This window comes from Rhea pennata, chromosome 17 (assembly GCF_028389875.1).
Source record: "Rhea pennata isolate bPtePen1 chromosome 17, bPtePen1.pri, whole genome shotgun sequence".
Taxonomy (NCBI): Eukaryota; Metazoa; Chordata; class Aves; order Rheiformes; family Rheidae; genus Rhea; species Rhea pennata.
In genome coordinates this window covers 11,360,180-11,382,809 of record NC_084679.1, presented here as the reverse complement: position 1 = coordinate 11,382,809, position 22,630 = coordinate 11,360,180, and the positions used below count along the sequence as shown (strand labels likewise).

Here is a 22,630-nt window from a genome sequence, read left to right as displayed (position 1 = left end):
TATTAATATGCCAGTGGCATGAATCCTTGGTTTCAGAAGAGAACAACCTCAAAAGGCTTTATCAGAACTTTCCCCCTTTAAATACATTCCAGTCGTCTTTGTCAGAGGCAAATCATCGATCCTGTACAGCAACCGGCAAAGCCTCTGGCTACCTTGGAGCCCTGTCAGCTGTGGCACTGCCATGCTGTCCCAGTAACACCACTACAGCTACCTGGGAGGTAACGGGATCTAACCAGAACTGGACCATGCGGCTGGAAAAAAAGGGTTAATAAACCTCTATCTTTACCAATTATCTTTCATTTCCTGGCTTGCCTATGCCCCAGGGAGGAGCATGCACCTGAGGCTGATTACGGGAAATGAGGCATCTTAAAATGAGAGCGTAGGGGTCATGTGGTTCTTTCCTCTTTGAGCAGGTAGACTATAGCAGGAGCAACTCTTGCTAGGAGGAGTTTTGACTGCGAACATACCTCTGCTTATTTGTCTTCAGCTTCATTAGTGGAATGTTGTGTCCCTGCCCTTAGTCAGCTTGATCCGTTGCAGGTCAGGTAACTTTTTCCGCTTTCTAAAGTTTCTTTTCTCTTTGGGGTCTCCTCTAATGACTTGTTTTCCAGGGCTTTTTCAGCATGTTGCCCTTCAATTTTTTGCATTGGTGTTTCTGCTGCAGGGTTTAATTTAAAAAATAACTTCTTTTTTTTTTTTTTTTTTAAAAAAAAAAAAAAAAAAAAAAAAGAAGTTAAATTTAGCTGTGCCTGATCATGCTTCCATGGTGGGACTCCATCTCTCTCCTGAACCCTAAAGCTCAAGAGAAAATCATCATCTTAATCCCCTCCTTTGGGTCAACTTTATTGTCCCTTTTCCAGCCTTAGCGCCCTGCCTACCAAGGGAGGCACTTGAGGCAAAGTGCTATCAGTGCAGCTATATTTAATGGGAAGGAGCAAGCAGAAATCTGTGGCTGATCAGTGCTACTGGGGTATAATTACTTGCTCTGAAGCTTGCTGAGGGTGTGAGTGAGGCATCCTTGTACAGCCTTGGTAAATGGGTGGTTTAGAGGATTGCCGAGAAAATGAGACCTTCTTAGAGACAAGGACTGTTTCAGGCTTCTTTAACACCCTGAGGTAAGCAGGGAGAAGTTACCAAGAGATTGTACTCGTTCCTTGGGAGAAGAGGCCCCATCATCCTGGATGCACTTACATAGAGCAGTGCAATGGTGCCTTCAATGAGAACGTTTCCTTAGACTAGGAAAAGAAAAGGGAGTTGGCCAGGTGTAGCCCATGACTGGCTGTGACCAGGAAGAGCCCTGGAGTTGCTAAAAGCATTGAGGCAGAAAAGCTGGGGTGGTCAGAGCAATTGCTTTGGTGCATTACAGGTGAAGCGTAACGTAATCTTTTAGAGTTACCAAGTCCTGTGTCATGTAGTCACTTGCCACCAGACAGCAGTTACCTTTCACGGTTCATACTGGGAAGTAGTGTGAGCAGCTCTATCATTGGTAGTTGTGGATGCCCAGCACTGATCTCCTCCAGGATGCATACTGGTAACAGCAACGCAGTGCTGCTCTGCGCAGCTTGCATACCGCAGGCTGGTGTTCACTGCGATCTCTGTTCTGTTTAATGTGTAGTGAGAAGAAGTCTTTGCTGCTTACTAAGATGCGTCTGTTCTGGGCACTCAAGATGTTATCTTATACTGATGTTTGCATGGTTTTGAATTGCAGCATTGTTATGTTAAGAGGGGCAAGGCTTCCTCCTGACAAAACAGCTGAGCTGCAAAATGAGGACATTTCAAAACAACGTCTGTTCCAATGATGCATTAATGATGATATCAGAAAACAGTGACTTTGGATTGCATTTCCTGCCATAAAATGGAGGAGAACGACTAGGAGGCATGGTCTCTTGTCAACAATTTCTGGTGTTACTTCATGAAATTCTATCAAAGTGGGGATAGAAATGGGAATTCCCAATAAAGGATGAGGAGGAAGTAAAAAGAGAAATGCCCGGAAGTGCCTTCAGGTTGCGTAATGCAATTCAGGTTCTGAGAGTTCCTTGTAAGAGCAGTGAACGCATTGGTTGATGCACTGATGGAACCCTGTCTAACATGCTCTAGGTGTCCCTGCTGAGCGGGGAGGTTGGACTAGATGATCTCCAGAGGTCCCTGCCAACCTTACTGATTACATAATTCTATGATTGATATGCTTCTTCAGCAGATGGGACAAAGGGAGCAACCCACCCTGCTTGCATTTCGATGTAATACTGAATGAAAATTTTGGGGGAGAAAAATTGGAAAAAACATTGAAGTTGACCATGTCATGAACATGACCTGGAGAAAGAGATGGCAAGCCCTGCAGGAGGAATTTTTTTTTAATGGGCTGAGCTACATCTGCATTAACTGTAGGTGGGGTTTGCTCATTAAACGTGTACAGTTGAGTTATAACGAGACTGTCTATCACACTAAGAGATATGTGGCAGTTCCCAAAGACTACATAGCACTGAAACAAGATAATGTAACGTGTGCATAGAAGCACTAAGTTCAGGTTTCTTAGCTTTCTGACCTTATCCTTAGCTCTACTTGTGCATAAGTGAAAGAGTAACTTGCTGTGGAGTGTCCAACTTGTTTCAACTCTGTGCTGGTAAGAACATGCCACAGATGAGACTGCATTGCCCTTGAACAAGGATATAGGAATTTGCTTGATTTTTTTGGTGGCTCACTGTTATAAAACTTGCCTTTCAACAAGGGGGCAAAGAGCAACAGTTGGATAACTACAGTTTTAACCAGGGAAGCTGCCAGCTAGCTGCCTTTCCCTACTGCCACATGCTCTCCCGGAGGCAAATGTAGTGACAGGGAACTCTGCTCTTCCCTAAACCTACTTCAGGCATGTACTTTTGACCCTCAAGTTGCTATTAAGCATCAAAGTTGGTACCATCACACTAGTGTGGTTAGTAACATATAAGAAGGATTCAGTTTGCCAATTGTATCTTAAATTCCTCTAAAATCATGCCTTATTTAATATTGAAAGTATGAAAGACTGAAAGAGTTAGTTCAGTTTGGGGCAGTGGGCAGACACTTAAATTTTTTCTCCTCCTCCTCTTCCCCAGAAGATGGGTTGTATTGGCAGAGTTCCTGTGATAATCTTGTTTATGGAGCATTGCGAGTCTCATAACCAAAATTAGATATGGTGAGAGCAGTACATGTTACCAGCTGAATATGGACTGGGACACTGAAGGCGTATTTTAACCTGGCCAGTAGAAACAGTAGATATATCAAATCCTTTGGAGCCTGCAGATGGTTTCCTGCACCAGTCCCTACTTTCCAGAGTGCCTTCCCTTTTGCTCAAGATTTCTTGCATGATAGCAATACAGCTCAAGGAACCTGCACTCTTGATGCAATGTCTTGAGGGGCGATTTGAAAGTCCACTTTGAAAGATGGTCACACACTAAATCCCTTCCCGCTATCTCAAGGCTGGAATACTACATTTTGTATTAATGATTTTTACCAAATGTAAATGCTAAACAGAACTCCATTTTGTTGCTATTCAGGATAGCAGTAGTGATGGTAACTTTAAGCACAGGAAGCGTAGCTAATGTTCCCCAGAATTTTTCCTGTTGGAACGAGGTGAAAGTTTATTAATGGTTCATCGTAGTGCAGCCGCCATCCTTCTGATATAATTAAAGACCTGGTGGATCAAAGGTTGGAGCAGGGCAAAGGGACTGGAGAGGCTTGGAAATGAGACATTAACTGCTTGATTGATCCTGCCTGATAAGTCAAAAGATAGCATCTAGCAGTGGTGCCAGGACCTTGGCAGCTCTGCTTCATCCTGCCTTTGCAGGACAGCCTACTGTCTGGCGACTGAGCTTGGGAGACATGGGCTTGAATCCTTGCTGTGCCCAATTTCAGGCAAGCTGTGATTTGCCCATGTTTTTTCAGGGGGGCATGCAGCCCTTGGGAAGTGCATTAGTGCAAAGCTGGCTCGGATGTCTCCAGCAAGCCACGTACAGCAGAAATGACATAAGCTTTAGTAACCGAGTCCTTAGAGTTCAAAGGTAGCTTTTGCAGTTCACCACCTTGAAGCAGGGTTGCTACAAAGGGTTTATGCTATGCTGCCCAATGCCAGATGCACCTCTGAGCTGCAAACGCCCTCCCAGGCTTGGTGTGAACTGACACACAGGATTGTTGCTTAAAAGCCTCGGTGAGACGTGGTGAGGGGGACGGGTTTCTCCATCCCTAGCTGGCAGCTCTGCCATCCTCCCTGCCAGAGGGTGCAGAACAGGCGTCCCGCCTTGCTGGAGCTGAGGCGGGCACAGCTCAAGGCAGCGCTTGGCTGTGAGTGGTGACGGCGCTGTGAGCGGCTCGGAGCAGGCGGTCGTGCTGGCAGATGGGGTTCTCCTGCCAGGGGCGGCCGCAGCCCGGTCCCTTCGGGCAGCTGAGCCTAGGACGCGCTTCGGATCCCGTCTCTGCGAACCGCCCCGGTGCTGTTCGGTTCGAGAGGGGTGTCAGGATAAGCGACCACCTGGAGATGGCAGCACTTTTCTACTTAAGATAACCACAGATGTGCTCAGGTGCTTAATCTGAGCTAGCGAGGAGGTGTGGGGAAATGGCATTTGCACCATGTAGTGCATGTAGTAAGTAGCCTTAAAATACCCACTTATTTTAAATTCAAGATAATTCAGTATTTGAGTCACAAGTTTCTACAGAGCTGCTTAAGACTAGACTCAGGAGTGATTTCCTTAAAAAGGAGAGGTGGTCGTTAATAACAGAGCCACTACACAGCATTGTGCGGACAAAACAGAAATAATTAAGGCAAAACACCTGCTAGTCACCATGAAGATCAGTATCAGATAGGAGATTTCTGCACTTTTCTGGCCTGAGGGGAAAAGTATTTAGCACATGAACTTGTAGATTGGAATCTCAAATGGCTTAGCTTCTTGTCTTACTGCAAAAACTGCAGGGCAAGGCTGCACCGGAGAATAGAAAGGTCAGATCTGTGTGTGTGGAGTATGGGACATAAGGCAACAAGCTCTGCCCTTCTGGGGCTCTTCTCAAGAGAAAAGTGCCCAGGAAGCTGGTGTCTATTCTAATAAAGCCAAGGAAGAGCAGGAGAGAATGTGATCTTGAATGAAGTTAAAGCTCCCTGCCATTGGGGCTTACTCAAACCTGTCAGTTGGTAGAAATGTTCCATCAAAGCCATGTCAGTTCTGTCCAAGAATAAAAGTACGTGCAGCCTGTGCTCCTTGCCCACCTCTGCTCTAGGACTACTTGTGGCGAGATGTGAAGGCCCCATTGCAATTGGAGAACTCTGACTTGGTAGGTAGGAGGTGGGTTTGATGTTACAACTCTGTAATCTTTACCCAATTCTTGTTGTGTAACGTGTTTATACTCTGGCCTTTGGGTGGTTGGGGCATGCGTTAGCCTGCTGGAATGAAACACTTGCGGATTGTGCAATGGAGGAGTGGTTCATGCAGAACGGCTGACCTGAGCTTTGGATGTGGTATGTGAGCAGCAGGTATAATATGCCCCAGAAGGTTTAACAACCAGTTGTAGCAGAAAAGAGGCAAAGACCTTATGAGTTAGTAGGAGTCGCAATAAATTTTAGAGCTGTTAGAAAAGAGGTGTGTAAACAAGCTACAAAATGGATAGCTCAGAAGAACAAGCAAGTCTTGCATGCTTTTCTACCTGAGGGAGTGAAAACACATCCAACCTCACCAGAAATAGTCATGGTCAGCACCAGCGTACTTTCTGTATCTTCTTGTTTCTAGTTTTATCTAGTACAAGCTCCCTGTGTCCCCTAATGCTAGGCTGCCCCCTTCTTTTGGTGGTCTTTTAATTCAAAAATAATGGCATGTTTAGATAAGCTTGTGAAGCCTGTGATGTATCTGAATACAGCTCATTTGGGTTGCACATACAGGTGTAACTCCATTTGTTGTTTCTCCCCTTCTGCCACATAAATTAAGACAGAATATCAGGCTTAGTTTTAAATTTCTTGGTTAGCATCGGCTGTTGGGCCTTGAAGAAAAGTAGTTGTACTGTCTTTAATGCCCTTACAGCTGTTCTAGAAGGCCCACTGCCATGGCCAAGCAGCACTGTGCAACTGAAGTACTAACCAGGTTTCCAAAGGGCTGGACTTGGCAAAGATCTGAAGGCTAAAACCAACCTCGGAAGACAACAGGCAGGGGAGTTTGAGCGCTCCCTCCCTCCCTCGGGCCCTGTGCCCGTTAGCAGGCACAAAACAATTGTTCTGAACGTGCCCAGAAACAAATCGTAGCAGAGATGTGACTTCTGAGCAGAGGTCATTCCTATAACACACTTGGGCAGGACAGGGACAGGGGGTGAGTATAGAAATGTAGGCTATAGCACAGATATCTGCAGGCCCCTGGGCTATCTCCTAATTGCTGCATGGCAAACAAAATGCTTGTTTGGCTCTTTGCTGTGCCACAGCTAGGAAGGCAGGAAGTTTGTGCAAGAGGTGCCTCCTGCTAAGGCTGGACCCAAAAGAGGTCAAGGAGCTTATGTGAATTTAACTGGAGGCCAAGGTAGAGAGGATTATTTTCTGTGCTGTCATGAAAGAGAAAGCTGCAGACCTACAGCTCTTATGTCTGCTTCTCCAGCAAGAACAGCCACAGATGCACTTCTAATAGGAGTGTTCACATTTTCTGGCCCACAAGTCTGTCTTGCCTTGCTCGGTCCCGGAGGAAGATGCCATAGGGTGCTGCAGCACAGGAGCAGCACGTGGCAATTGGCTGTCCCTTACTTGCATGCAGCCAGGCACTTGTTGCTGCCTGAGAGCTGTGTGATGCACAAGGGGGCTGGAAGGCCCTTTTCAAGGCCTGTGCACTCACCAGCAGCTGGGCCCTTGAGTCCTTATGGGTCTGGGAGGTGTTTGTAAGCATCATCTAGATCTACAGATGAAAGATTCACGCAGTGGTGCTGAGGCTTCCCCTTCTCTTCTACTGCTGCCTGGCCAGGTGGTAGCTCCATGCTGGTGTCCAGGCAGGCACTGTGGTGGAGGATGACTCAAGCCCCCAGCCAGGAGCCTACGGGTTAACGCACTGGCTCCTGGGCTTGGGTCACCCTAGGCTCACAGTGCAGCCCAGCAGTGTCTTCAGATGAAACAAAAGTACCTTCCGCCTGGCTGGGGCGCAGATAAAAGATGCCATGGCATTCCTTGTAAAGCCTGGAGGAGACGGCCAGTGCTGAAGCTGGACTCTCTCTGCCAACTAACAGAACTGTCTTTACAGTCTGAGGCTGTGTGCGAGCTATTGTTGGAGATATAAAGGCTTCTCTGTTTCCCTGCACAGCCGCTGCTCTGCAAACATGCCACCGGTCTCTCTAAAAAGTAGTTAAGTGTAAATCAAGCATTGAACTTGGAAACAGGTTTCATCCATTTACCTTTCACTGCCCCCAGCTGAAATTAAATATGGAACAGGACATGCAGTAGATTTACATTCTGATTTGAGCTGTATTACTTGGAGATAGACATCCTTAGTGCTGACACAGATACAGGGCTTGGATAGCAAATGGCTATTTCTCCAGGAGTGGGGGTGAGGCTGAGGGGGGCAGTGCTTGCTATTCTCCTCCCTCTGAGAAGCATTTCAGTCTGGCTGTCCTCTAGCTAGCTCAGTGCTGGCACACTCGCTGCTCCCTAGTCCCGGGTGTGCTGCTGCAGCAAGGCACCAAAAGCTACTCTGACTGTTAGCGTTTGCTCTGCTTTGGGCCGTTGAGTATCCACGGAGAGTGGGAGTGGTGGCTCTGCTTTTCACCCACAATGCCATGGATTGGCTTGTCTCTGAGGACAGCAGATGCTTCGGTGAGGTAAAGGGCATCTTGGCTATTGCACAAGTACAGTGATCAAAACCATAAGCTGCACTATGCAGGGGGAAATCAGTCCCTGAAGGTGGTATGATGACTCTGGGTCTTTCTGCTCAAACAGTCCTGTAATGGGAAAGGAAATGGGTCAAAGAATAGGTGTTCAAGCTGTATTTCATGAAAAATCAGTCTCAGCAAAGTGGCAATGACTCTCCATCCCTCCAATAGCTCTTGACTGATTCTGGTGTATGTCTGGAATAAACTTGTGGCAGAGCTCTGTGGCATCCTGTGCTGACCTACAGGTGAACAGTAACACCATGTAGCCCGAGAGCACAGGTAAGGCTCAAGGTGGCTGTGTGCAGCACTGGGAAGCAGGGAGATGCGAGCACTGGACGTCACCTTCTAGAAGTGGCAAACTTATTGGAAAGGTGCTCTGCCAAGGGACCTTGTATAGGAAGAGGTGCTGTGCTCACACTGGGTGAGCCAAATAGGTTGGCCAAGGTGGCTCGCTAGTGACTGAAGGCTTGTGTTGCACTCATCAGTGACAACCTCCTGGACAGGGACTCCTTCACAGGGATAGCATTTGAAAGGTTATATGAAGCTAAAGCTCTGAAATGCTCCACTGAATATGACCTGAGTTATTACTAATATCAATTATGTTCTATTTCTTGGATTTCCTGTCTTGCCTATGAAACTGCTGCTTTTTTGGTGTATGGAATTATTTGCATGCTACAGAACAGGTTTAGTGGTAGCTGCTGGTTTGGGGCCTTTTTGCTGTTCTTTCTCTAACACTTCAGAGTTGTTACTGATGGGCTTCTAGGAGTCCCTGAAGTGTTTGCTGAAGTAAATCACTCTGAAAATGGAATGCCAGTAATGGGTAAAGGGGAAGATGGTAAAAGCTTTGGAGCGGGTAGAATGGCCATCCTGCACAGTGCTGGCATGGGGACAGGTAAATGGTGGTAGCAGCACCCTTACAAAAGATCTTGATGTGTATCTGAGTGAGGAGATACTTGGAAGAACCACTCAGTGAGAGGTCTAGGGGGAAGAGGTGGCTGTTCAGTGCCAGCAGCTCAGAACTGCATGGAAAGCTGCTAAAAAGCAAGGGCTGGAAAGGTGGGAAGAAGTTGTATGTTGGGTAAGAAGGAAGGAAGGAAAAGCTCAATGCTCTCGGTGGCTGCACATCTGGCAAATGCCTCTAGAGCATAGACAGGACGTGGCCCTTGACCGCATCACACAAAGTGCTTGCCAGCATGTGCTGGAGGGGGGGGGTTCTGCCTCTGACGGCCTTGCTGATTTGATTTGGGAACTGGATCAAATTCAGCCTGACACTAGGCCTCTCTCCTTGCAAGCACTGCAGCAAGAGGATGGCCAGTGATCTTACCCACTACTTAAATGTTTGTTGAGCATCTAGAATCCTCAGAGTGTAAAGTCACAGAAAGCAATTGTCCTACTGCCATGGAAAGGTAGTGGTAGCAAGGTGCTTGCTTCCCTTAGGAACATCTCTCCTCCTGATGCTCCTTGTTTCAAAAGCAGATGTCACCCTGACATAACTGGTCAGGCCAGAACTGGTCTTCCACCCTCTGGCTGTTCTTTCTCAAACCTCCCTTCCATGTGCAGGGGAGATGGTTGTTGCTGGGGGGAGAAACAGTGGATCTGAAAGAAGATAGATAGGAAGACTGCTTGTGCCTGATCATCTGCTTGCCAGTTCACATGTAGCCCAGAAACACCAAGGTTGATCATCCTGTCTCTTCCTCCAGGAAGATGAAGAAGCACTGTGTGCTGGTCGGAGCCCTGTCTGTGGCCCTGCTGGGGCTCATCTTATTCTTGGGGCTCTTCTTCGGGCTGCGCCGTGACTCATGGGACATGCATATCTACAAGAGGGCAGCTGTGGCTACAGATGCGGGGCAGTGCTCAATAATTGGAAGGTACTTGACAATTCTGTTGTGACTCTCTAGCTCTTGCACAAGACAAAACTGTTCTGTTTCCTCTGGTGTCCAAGTGCAGCTCTGGCAATTGCACAGCACAAATACTATCTAATGTTCTTGTGGTATGAGGAGGCCAGAATAAAATCTGGGTTCTTACTGTGCCTGACCAATATTACTGCAGTCACTCAAAGACAGTAGAGTGGGCAAAGATTCCCCAGGCATAGAAGCAGTGGGAATGATGCTTTTCAAGCTCCTTTTAAAAATCTATTTGTCAAGCTGTCCTCCAGTTTTAGATGCAAGAGCTGCAGATTTCGACCTCCTTGGAGAATTGTCATTTTGCACATGTAGCAAATTCATCTTGGATGTCAGTTCCCGTAAGTGTGTTTTGACCCATCTCCATGTTTTCAGGCTAGGCTAGATGCCTCTTTAATGAGGGCTGATCTGATCTGCACCTAGACTGTCAGGATCTGTTCTCTAAGGTGACAGAAGCTAAAACTCCCCACTTGTGAGGATCCTATAGACACGGTGTAGAAAAATGTGCATGAGAGATCTGTTGCATCTGCTCTGACACGATGGTTGCACTGAAACACTGCAGCACGTCACTGTAAGATGCCTCTTTTCTGTCGCACAGGGACATCCTTCAGCAAGGAGGATCAGCAGTGGATGCAGCAATTGCAGCTCTGCTCTGTGTAGGACTCATGAATGCTCACAGCATGGGCATTGGAGGGGGCCTCTTCTTTACCATCTACAGCAGCACAGGTAAGGGACAGGGTCACGTGGGGCTGGAAGAGTTGCAGAATTGTTGCTGTATCTAAAACAAAGAGGGGTGGTTTATCCTACCTAGGTGAAGACTGGCCCTCCCAGCCTCTCTGGGAACAGGCTGTCCTCAAAACAACTGCAAAGAAACTGGCTCCCAGTGGTCAGACCCCTTCAGCAGAGAATGTCTGTGTGCTGAAACCCAAAGCTAAAACAACCATCTTTCTTGCTCTGTCTTTAAAGGGAAAGTGGAAATCATTAATGCAAGAGAGGTGGCTCCAAAAAAAGCAACGTCAGACATGTTTGGGAACAACACAGAGATCTCTCAGAAAGGTATGGCAAAGGCTGTTTCACTGCTCTGGGAGACTCATATCTGCCAATTTTCATTTCCACCTCTTTGAATGAAGCTCTGTGGATCTCCGTAGCTCTTGTCTGTTCAAGAGTCCTCCCTAAATACCTTTTGTGGTGACTTTAAACCGACGGAACCAAACTGATTAAGAAGCTTTAGAGAAGAAGCAGTAATTCCCTTTCAGGGAGGTATTTCTTAATCAAAAATAGAAAGAAATCCTAATCACTTCTCCTGGTCATTCGTGTAACAGAGGAAAGCGTCTTGGAGGGGCTCTGAGAAGTGTGTTGAACTTCTGTGAGATGCTGATAGAAACAGGATTGAAGCAAGCTGCTGCAATAATCTCCTCCTCCTCCTACAATCACAGTGCAGTGTAGCAATCAGCCCATTGCAGTTGCTGTCAGAAGGCTGCAACGAAGCTTTTGGCTTAAGCACATACAATAGTCTGTGCCCTCCTGCTGTAGCGTGTGCCTCTTCTGGAGGATTAGAAACTGCAGGCAGCTATAATAGCTTCTGTGAGCTGAGCAGCTTTGCTCTGGTACAGAGCCTGCTGTAGGAGAAAGGATCAAAACTCTGAGTAACCAGCAAGGGGGCAGAGGTGCTTCCACAGTCCAGAATATGTAGACCTGAGTATCACCCAGAATAATTCCGTTAGTGTTGTATGCAGGATCCCTGCCTAAAAACGAAGCCAACAGATAAGTCCTGCTTTACCTCCTACTCCATTATTTGCTTTTTTGGCTTTGTTTTATTGTTTATTTGTTTTTTCTCCATGTTGTATGCTAACACGTCCCTTGTCGGCTCCAGGAGGACTGTCCATTGCAGTTCCAGGAGAAATTCGTGGCTATGAATTGGCTCACAAACGTCATGGCAAATTAGCATGGAAAGATCTGTTTCTGCCCAGCATCAAGTTGGCAAGAGAAGGGTTCCCAGTTGGGAAAGGCCTTGGAGCAGCCCTCAAATCAAAAAAGAAGTCAATTGAAAGCAATCCTTCACTGTGGTAGGTAGAACAGTTGCTGTTCTGGGCATGGGAATTTTGGGGTTCCTGCACCCAAATGAAGAGCGTCTGTGTTTGTGTAACGTGGTGTCCGTGAGGACTCTCCCTCCCCTCCAGTGTCTGTACTTGCTGTACCCTACTGATGCTATTCTAGCTACTCAGAGTCACTAAATTATGTGGCCAATTTCAGGAAAGTTCAGTCCTGACTTTTTAAAGGGAGATAAATTCTCCTCTTAAGATCCATTTGTCTGGGCAGAGGTGGAACTTGAGTACGTGCCAGGCTAGCTTTGTCAGATGGCAATGTGTCTGTCTGAATCTCCAGCCTTTTCTGATGCTGTAAGTACACTAAGCTGATCTGACTTGCATTTGGGGCAGTTGCAGACTATGTTCATCTCCTTGAACATCTCCTCTGCTCTCAGGCTGCAGAAATCTGGGTCATCTCTTATCCTGGAGCCAGCTTTCCTGGAGCAAATGCCTCTGACCACCCTCTCTGGCAATGACTATGAACATAAAGGGTTTCAAGTGCTCCTCCATTTCCTCTTACAGTTCAACTCATAGTGTCCATGTTCAGCCCTCCTGGAGATTATGCTTAATCCTTTCTTGTTCCTTAAAATCTCTGCTAGCTACAGGTTGTTTTGCAACCCAATTGGGATGGACATCCTGGGCCTATCTCCTGCACTTGTGTGTGGAGGGCCAAAGTATCACATCCGTGATCCATGGTAAGGGAGCCAGAGGTGGAACTGTGTATACTTCAAAATGCTCTGACAAGTGAGGATCAAAGTGCATTTTCCTGGACTCACTGGAAGCTTTGAACCTCATAGCTTCATGGTCTGTAGTCTGAATTGACTCAAGTTCAAGGACTATGGCCCCTCACAGGCCTCTTGGGGCTGGGGAGGGTAGCCTGCCTTGGTGACAGAGATCGACGCTCCCTCCTTCTGGTTTCACTAAGCAAATACTGAGCAATATGGAATCCCATGTCAGAAGCCACTGCTTGCTTGTATGTCCTAGCACATGTGGTCAGGACCCAGGTGGCATGGCTCAGGCAGTTCCTCTTCTCTCCAGGGAGCCTCCAGCGTGAACAGTCAAATACTGTGTCAGCTGATACAAGCACATGTAGTTTTGAACTTACATCTCAGATCTGATTTTCTCAATCTCCTTTCTCCATTAGTGAAGTGTTCTGCAGAGGAGGAAAAATTCTGCATGAGGGCGATGTCATCAAGATGCCTAAACTAGCCAATACGTATGAGACTATAGCCAACGAGGGAGCAGATGCCTTTTACACAGGAACACTGGCAAAACAGATCATCGCTGACATCAAGAGTGTAGGTGAGAAACGGGACACTGTCCAAAACAGCCTGAGGGATGTGACTGCTGCAGCTCAGCACCCCGGGATGAGCATGAGGCCTGCAGAACCCTCGGAAACGGGTCAAATCTACTGCCTGAAATGCTGCCTCTGAGATCTGTGGCAACAGGATGCTCAAGAGAAGCTGTTAACACTTAGAGCTTTAATGGATGTATTTCAAATTTAGTCAGAAATGCATAGTGCATACTGTGCATTTCTGTACAATGTAACCTATTCAGAAATGCATAGACTTGCTATAGTATAGTGGATACCTGCCATCTACAGAGCCTGAATCCAGCAACTTGAAACAACACATGCTCCTGTAGTAAGATTTTTTTTTAACCTCTGGATGCCACTAGATGGCAGTATCCTATCCTTCCTAGCTGGCATTGCCTAGCTGCAGTTACTGTTTTTATTTGAGCTTAATTACTGTCTTCCCCTTTCTGATAAGAAAAGCAATGGAAGGCACAAATTACTCTGCTTGTGGGGTAGCACAAAGCATCTGCACCCAAAAGCTGCATCTTGCTTCTGTAAACAGGATTCTTAGGGTCATTCTGTTCCCTAATGTTACTGGTGTCCTCTGTAGAAATAAATGGATCACCAGATTTTTTGCTGCTATAGATAGGCCCAGCTTCAAGCTTAGATCCAGCTGAGGCTCAGCTAGCCTATTAGGAAAAAAAATAATAATCTCCTGTGCACCCGTCCTTGCTCTTTACCTCGCGACCGTTTGGATTTGTCTGTGTCCCATCCTGTCCTTGCTGTGATGGAATATTATCTCCTCTTCCCCCTGGAGATCACACAAACCCACACCTATAGTTTTCTTCTCTCTTCTAGGGGGCATTGTCACGATGGAGGACCTGCGGGATTATAACGCAACAGTGATTGAAAACCCTATAAACATCACCCTGGGGGAGTTTACCCTCTACACGCCCAGTGCCCCCCTGAGTGGCCCAGTGCTAGCACTCATTTTCAACATACTGAAAGGTGAGAGTACCGCTGAGCGGTGTCTTGCAGGCAGCAGGAGCTCGGAGAGCTCCAAGGACAACTGTCCTTTTGTTTTGGGAGCTGGACCTCACTAACGCTCCGGAGGGTGAAGAACAGCAGTGCTGTTCCTCATGGGTGTCTGAAGCCCCAGAAAGGACCAGAGAAACAGAAATGTTCCTCTTCTGCTGTAAACTCAGGGATGTGTCCTCGGTATGTGAAACACAGGTGTGAAGGGGAAACATGTTCTCCTGAGTGGGGCACTTCCCCAATGCCTGCATAGGTGGAAACTAACTTGTACTGGAAGCTTTTTTGGAAAACACCTCCCCGAGTGCAAATTGTGCTGCTGATTCCCACAGAGCTGAAAGCTGCCAGAGCTCTCCATATGTTCTCCATGTGGAGGTTAGGACAGTGCAGTCCCTGCATCTCTAACGATTGGCTTCAGGATGATCCCATTTGATACAGTTTTGTTAGCAGCCCCTTGACCATGTATCTTCATTTGTGTTCACAATGGCTTGTCTTCTGTTGCCAGGATATAATTTCTCTGTTGACAGCATCAAAACCCTGGAGGAGAAAGGTCTGACTTACCACCGCATTGTGGAGGCCTTTCGCTTTGCCTACGCCAAGAGGACTTTACTAGGAGATCCAAAATTTATTAACATCGAAGAGGTAACTGGCAAAAGCTTTTTTCCTTCTGCAGTACCAGTGTTGATTGGAACGTGGCTTCAAGTTTGTGAGTGACTAAGCGTTGTCAGGGATGCTCCATACCACCTGCTGTTGGCAGGCACTGAAATGCATCTCTGAATTAAAACACCAGGTCCTATGGCAGTGATTTATGGCTGAGCTGTGAGGAGATGTAAATTAACAGTGTTTGCAGCCTCATACACTAGATGATATTCACAGCACCCTTGTGGCTCTCTGAACACAGTCCTGCCTGTAGTAAATGGACCACTGGACGTGAAGGGCTGAGGCAGGAACTCTACTTCTCCTGACTCTGCAATTTGTGCTCTTATTTCTGTGACTCTCCAAAAGCAGCAGGACCTGAGCAGAGCCTTGCTTGGTGGACACAAACTTGCAACTTACAGAGCAATTGTCAGGGCTTGCCTTGGTCTAATCCTCTTAATCTTATTCCTCTTCTCTCGTCTCCGAAGCAAATGTGATACTGTTTGCATACACCCTACTGCAGTGTTGAGGATAGCTTTCCATAGATCTACAATGATGGATGTTGATTAACGTCCCGCGCAAAGGGATGCACTGTAGTAGCTGCTTCTGTGACTGCTTAAAATGCTCTTTGGTAACATGTCCACCTTTCAAGAAGGAGGAAAACTCCCACTGGAAATCCATAGTCTCATTGCTGGGACTTGCCACTCTTGTGGTCTGAAGTACTGGACATCAGCCTTGTAACTACATGTCTCTTAAACTTAATCTGCCAAGTAACTGCACTGGATTTCTCTGGCAGGCGATCAAAAATATGACATCTGAGTTCTATGCGGATAGTCTCCGGAGAAAAATCACAGACATCTCCCATCCAATTGACTACTACGAGCCAGTGTATCACACTGCAGCCGATGCTGGTACATCCCACCTCTCCGTTGTGGCCGATGATGGCAGCGCTGTGTCCGCCACCAGCACCATCAACCAATAGTACGAGCTCAGATGTTACTTCTGTGTAGGCCTCTACTGTCTTCCAAGTGGTTCTGTGGTTGGTATAAAACATCAGTGAGCTGGTATCTCTGTAGTGGGGCAATGATGGGTAGCACTGCTGACGGCGCTTCTCCTGCTGAGCTTGCAGGTCAGTTCTTAATGCTGAGCCCTGTGTGGTTGGGTCAGAGGCCAAGATATGTGAACTACGGTCCTCTCTCATGTTGGGGTCATCCATCATGGAGACATCCAGAGCATCTGGATCTTCTCATAAGTGTGCTATTACTGCAGGCTCTGATTTCCCAGGCATCTGGAAGAAATTTGAGCTAATACAGCTGGCCTAGAAGTGCAGTGTTTGGCTCTGAGTGCTGTCAGGAAGAGCTCTGTTCTGTGTTCAGAAGCTGGCGGGTGGGGGGGAGGCTAAAGGCTTTGTTCACAGTAAATCTCTCCAGCTTGACACATCTAAGCAAAACCCCAATTGTTCCCAAAATGTCCCAGCCTTTGAGCTGTGCTGCCTTTAAATGAAGTGCACCATTTCTCAGTGACAAGGAGAGTTGATTGTATTTAGCTGCTCTGCTGTTTTTTTTTTCCCCTTGGGGCCCTTGCAGGGAGCTATACAGCAGGGCTCTGGGTTGTCTTTCCTCTTCGTGTAGCTAGTGCTCAGGGTATAAACTGCTTCCTTTCTCCATAAGGTGACAGTGCCCTTCATAGCAGGAAGGAGTGGAGAGTTACTCCCGTTAAAACCCAGGTTTCGCGCTGCAGTAATTCACCAGAAGCTCATGCTGGATTTGCTCTTGTTTTGACATTTCTGTGCCAACTTGTTTTGTTTAGCTTTGGCTCCAATATACGATCCAACGTGAGTGGAATCATATTTAATGATGAGATGGATGACTTCAGCTCACCTAACATAATCAATGGATTTGGGATCCCTCCTTCTCCAGCAAACTTCATAGCACCAGGTAGCTGTAAACTGCCTTCCCAACTCAGTCTTGTTGCTGTGTCTTGCATACTAGTGCTGTGGTGTCTGCGAGCCAGGCTGCCGCATGTCTGCAATCAGGCACAGATCTGGGGCTGTCTGCAGGGGTGGAGGGGTGAAAGTGAGGCCCCTGGCATCCCTGCTGAAAGTGCACAACTGGCTGCTCCGGGAGCATCCTGAAGAAGGAGAGGCCATCTAAAGGAAAACTCCTGGACATGCTGCTTTTCTGCAGCCTGATATCCTTTCCTAGGGAGCCTGGGGCATGTCAAGTAAAATGCCTTGGGGCTGCAAGAGGTTTCTTCTAATTGTCTTGCAAGAGAGGAAGCAGGAGAAGCTCACTGCAGAGCGTTAGATGGCACTACCCATCCTTCTCCCTGTGCTGCTTGTAGGGCAGCTCTGAACGGATCACTTGCGTACCCTACTTGAGCACCAAGCCCACTTCAGCAGCAATGAAATCAGCCTGCAAGTGAAGTGGGCTGACTGTTTTGCCACCTCCTGCACACTGCGCTTCAGCCAGGGGCAGAGGAATGAAAGGATGGGGAGGCAGCTGAATCAGAGGCAGCCTCAGCCAGGATGCGGCAGGCAGGCAACGTCCACGTCTGCACAAAGGCCTGGGGCTAAGCTTTGCCCTGCAGGAAGGAGGAGGAGGTGGGTGCAGGGGGGGATTGGGACCTCAAGGGCTGAGCAAGGCTTGTATGAACTGAGTCAGTTAGGTGGCTACTGGGGCTCTGGGTTTGGGCAGGGAGCAGAAGCCAGCATTTTGTAAGGTGCCAGTGGGAGGCTGAGCCTCTGTCACATCTGTGTCCCCAACAGGTAAACAGCCATTGTCCTCCATGTGCCCCTCTATCGTGGTGGATAAAACGAAACAGGTCAGAATGGTGGTTGGTGCTTCTGGAGGAACAAAAATAACCACAGCCACGGCACTGGTATGTGATGATATGGGCATGCTGGGCATAGGGATGAGGCAACACAAGTTTTGGAGAGGCAGGGTTTGGGATAAGGAGCTTGAGTCTCTGTGATGTGACCAAGGCCACTGCTCCCTGCAGGCCTGATGGCTAGGAGGGAGCATTTGGTCTGGTTTTCTGAGGACCAGACCCTCTAACCCCGAGGTCTTCACTGGTCTCCTACTAAACTGCTTCCTTCAGTGACTCTTTTTTTCCTTTTGGCAAGTTCTTCCCACTACTTGCAGGAGGAGACTTGCGTGACTTCAGTCTAGTTTTGACTTCTGTCCCCTAGATGTCTGCAAACTAGTCTTTGTCTAGTTTAGAGCCATTCCCATCTGAAATTATAAACTTTTCTCACTTCTGGAATGACAAAACAGACTGTTTCTTAACACTGACCACTGCCTCCTTCCTCCTCATACAGTATTTGAGAGCTGAACATGTGTAATTAAACCAGTTTTATCCTGAAAGAGGAAGTTGATGCCCACATCTGTCCTGTGTGCACGAGGAATTTAAAAAGGAGCTGAAATGGGCACGGTATAAATTGTTCCAAAGGATCTCAGGGCTGGGTGACTGTAGTAGATGCTCCTGTTTTAGATGTGGTTGCTAAGGCTGCTTATTCTTGTTTGCTTGTTGCTCTTTCAAACCTTTCCAGTTTTCCAGGGTGATGGTAAAATGTGACCCACTCCAGAAATGGTCTCTTTCCTAACACAAAGGGAATTGGATGTCACTGCCTCCTTACATATCCCCAGATTTCTCCTTCTACATTGCCACACAGCTCACTTCCAAGTAGAAAGCCCTCAAGGTCCTGCTAATAGTGTCCTGTCTCCTTATCCCTGAGGAGCCCCTCAGGCCTGCATCTTTTGCTGGCATGGGACAGATCTGACTCAGAGTCAGATCCTGACCCCAGGACAATGAGGGGTGCAGCAATTAATTTCTACTTTGGCCTTCTCAGCAGTAAATCAGAGGAAGCTCAACCACTCTCCCAAGCAGTAGGTGGATGAACGAAAGTAATGCAGAGAAGGTAAGCTCTCTGAGAACTGCTGTGGCAGCTACCTGAAGGTCCAGCTAGACCAAAAGCGATTGCAGAAGGAAGCTGTCTCCTTCCTGAGCACCACTTCTTTACCACCAGTTCATGGGCCCTGTGGAGCAGAGGGCATGGCTTGGACACTAGTGTCTGGCCTGGCTGTGGGCAGCCCCTCTGAGTGCTGAGCCAGGCAGGGTTTTCTAGCTGCTGCCTGAAGACTCGGCAGCGCTGGGCTGAGGCTGGTCTCCAGCTGAAGCTATGGTATTTCATGCTCCTGCAGTCCCCACTGTTCATCTCCCCCGCTCCTTATGCGTGACTTCTGTGCACTGCTGGGTTTGGTGGGGGGCCGCACACTAACGCTAGCGACACAGCAGTTCTGAGCTCCAGGCTGGATCCTGCTCTCTGGCTGAGGCAGGAGAGCAGTCTTTGCAAAAGTTGCCTCAAGCAGGGTTCAGAGCACTTGATCCTGAGGCTGTTTTCACCTGCCAGCAACTCCAACCTGCAATTTAAGCAAGTGGGGATGATCTAGGTTTAAGGAAACTGATTGTACAGTAGCAGGAAGCAGTAGCTGTGTGTTTGCACTGAGGTGACTGTTGTGCATCCAGATAAGCCAATTCTGGCTTCATCAGCCACAACAGCCTGGGGATCTGATTCTTTTGCTATGTTAATTGCAACCACTGATGGCATCTTCTGTGGGAATACTCCTGAGCATGTGCAAGCTGAACTGCTGCAAGGTATCTGTGTTTTGCTTAGCCAGGAGGGTGAATTAGAAGGAGCATGAACAAGAAATAATATTTTTTGGTATGTCTTGGTAGACATCCTTCAGAAATCCCTGCCTGTGCTGCTGGGGTCAGATCTCTTCAGAGGCAAATAACTAAAATTAAGGTATTTTGCCTTTCTTAGGCGATCATCAATTCCCTCTGGTTTGGTTATGATGTCAAGAAAGCAGTGGAAGAGCCCAGAATTCATGATCAGCTGTTTCCCAGTATCACTGAGCTGGAGCAGGAAATAGAGGAGGTTTGTCTGGCTTGAGGTTGGGGCGTGCACGTGCTCTTTGATTGGTGATGGGCTCACCGTGTTGGGAAGGCTTGTGCTTGCAGCAAATCATGACACCTTGCTAAATGTTCCTAGGTTAGAGGTATTAAAGCTGGCACAGGTCCAGCATAGGACCACAATAACTGTTCAGAGTGTAAATCTACTTTAAGGCCTAGCGTGTTCAAGCGCAAGCTACATCTGGAAGTGACAGTATTTATCTTCTAGGTGTTGTTTAGCTCAAAGGACTCACTGTACAGTGAACCATATCAGGGCCTGAAGCATCCGAGTAGTCTGGATCAAGTGACCCTCAGGAAGCTCTTGTCCTATTGTACGGCCTCCTGATGAATCCCCGAAGAGCTGGCACAGTGATAGCAAAAGAGGGGGCACATGGGGAGCTGAGAACAAGCCTGAAAATACTCCCACAGTAAAGGTCTCTGTAGAACTGCCTGTTGGTCTGTGACCTGATGCCAGGATCTGTCATGCTCTGGGTACCACTCCCCTGAGCTGGCAACTTCTCCCCACCCCGCAGTATTAAGGATTTTGGAGGCCTGAGGCAGATGTGGTCTTTGCACACATCTTATCCCATGTCTCTCATTAGCAAAAACACTCCTAGACAAGCCAACTTTTTTTTCATCAAAATAGCTCAAAGATTCTCCTTCATCTCGAGCTAAAATAAGCTTCTTAGTAATTACCTTAAGACATGTGCCTGCACTGAGTAGGATGCCTTGCTCTCTAAAAGTCCTGTGTCCTACCCCTAAATAGGATCTATCAGTCCTGGCTGTCACTATCTGAATATGTGAGGCTCTGGGACTCAGGAATAGTACTGCTAGTCCACACTGAACACCACAGATGTGACATCTTCTCAACTCCACTTCAAAGCAAAGCATCCCAGAAAGCAGAAAAAGGAGAGGGACAGTATATATCTTCAGGGGACCTACCTAATACAGAGACCATACGCTTGGGCAGTCATGGTGGATGCAGGTCACAGACAGCAGCACATATGCAGTTTTTCTCTCTCCTGTTGTACTCATGTGCCTTTTTATTCCAGGGTATAGAAGAAGAACTAAAGAAGAGAAGACATAATACCACATGGATGAGCAGCAGTGCGATTGTGCAGGCCGTTCTCAGAACAGCTGATGGATGGGCTGCAGCCTCTGATTCCCGGAAAGGTGGCTTCCCTGCAGGCTACTGACCTGGCTCAGCTCCCTCCCCAACCCCCCCCCCTTTTTTTTCAGTGATCTAGTGACACTGAGATGTGTTTGGGGGAAGATCCTTAAAGTCTGCAACTCAGGGACTTCTCACAGGAATGAGAACAAATTTACCTGTGATTCTATTGACAGAGCCGGGACTGATGTTCTCAACAGCCATTACCGAAGTGCCTCGTGGTAGAGCAGTATGCTAAGAAGGGCATGTCTACAAGGACATGCAATACCTACTTGAAGAGTCTGTTCTGCTTTTGTTTCCTGCCTCATCTCCATCCCATGTTTCTGAAGAAGGTCCAGCTCACCCAAGCTGCAGGAACTGTTTTCCTTCCACAGCTTCAGCTAATGGGAATGTCCTCGTCACTGCTAGAGATGTTTTATTTCTGTTGAGTAGATAAGAGTCAGAGGGCTCTGGGGACTGAGTCTTCCAAATTACAAACTAATAACTCTGTGCCATTACAGGAACCTCAACACTAGACTGGGATAAACCCTCACAAACTCACCGCTTTTAACAAAGGATTTTTCTGCTTTTTTCACTTCAGAAGTTGCTTATTGGTGATGAGAGTGTAGCTGGAAAAGTGGGTTCAAACTTTTTTTTTTTTACACATATCTATATATCTGTTGAGAAGGTCTAAAGGGAAGATAGATGCTACCTGTAAAACTCTTAGCACAATTTAAATAAATAAAGCGTCACACATTTTTCTTGCCTGCACAGTTGATACTTCTAGAAGGGACTGTGAGAGTTTGCATGAGAGGCTCTCCTGAGATTTTTTTCTCCTTTGATCACACCTTTCATGAAGCTATGAGTTTTTTTAAAAAAAAAAAAAAAAAAAAAAAAAAAAAAAAACATCCAGAACAAGCTTGGTTTTCTCCAGTTTCCCTCTTGCCACGCCAGGCCTGATGTACCAAGGAGTCTGAGGAAATGAAACCTATAAGAGGGTACATGCTATAGCTTCTCTAGTTTGGAGGTGAGCTACCATTAATCAGGCAATTAATGGCGTCATAGAAATCCGTTTCTGACATGGGACAGCTAAGTGTTCTGCACCGACATGTTGAGGGGGTGAGGTGTTTGCCTACCACTATGGACTAGTATCTCACAGTAAATAAACTTAGTTTTGATCTTTGAGTTGAGTTGAACTTTACTGAGTATTCTAGGATCTGGTGGAGCTCTAGAGGTCTTTGCAACTGACCTTATCTATTTGGCTCACTGAAACTTCCCGTTAGTTTATAAGAACGTGAAAATTCAGAATGCGTTGATAAGAAAATGAAAGGCTGAAATTCTAGGCTTTGAGCACCCTCTCTTTCTGAGTAGTTTCTGGAATTGGGGAGAGTCTGATTTCAAGCCATAAAGCAATAGCTAGATTATTCATAAATCAAAGGGTGATGACTTTGGGATATATATTAGTGTATATCACTCCTGCTGGATGAATTGCTTTTGCCAAAAATAGTCTGAGATGTGCTCTGTGCTCTTTTTTCCCTGTGCTGTTGCTGCTGTGTTAGGTACAGTTAGGACAGTGATTGCGAGGAATATAGGGACATTGTGTTTCTAGATGAATGAGAATGATTTGGGGCCAAACTTGTATCCTTTTATCTCTGAACTGTGAATTTGACTTTTTGATTTCTTGTAATTCCAGGATAGATGCCTGGCAGGTTGGGGTTCAAATCCAGTTTGT

General features: G+C 47.0%; 1 protein-coding gene across 1 annotated transcript; it reads left to right on the top strand.

Annotated features, from left to right (window-relative positions):
• Positions 1-364: 364 nt before the first annotated feature.
• GGT1 (gamma-glutamyltransferase 1) lies at positions 365-20,947 on the top strand. Its single transcript, XM_062590098.1, has 13 exons — positions 365-413; positions 9,549-9,716; positions 10,348-10,475; positions 10,716-10,805; positions 11,623-11,815; positions 12,981-13,138; positions 13,989-14,138; positions 14,668-14,804; positions 15,595-15,779; positions 16,608-16,735; positions 17,566-17,678; positions 19,624-19,737; positions 20,804-20,947. Exons 2-13 carry the CDS (start codon positions 9,553-9,555, stop codon positions 20,945-20,947), a joined length of 1,704 nt encoding a protein of 567 aa, XP_062446082.1. The 5' UTR covers positions 365-413; positions 9,549-9,552.
• Positions 20,948-22,630: the final 1,683 nt, after the last annotated feature.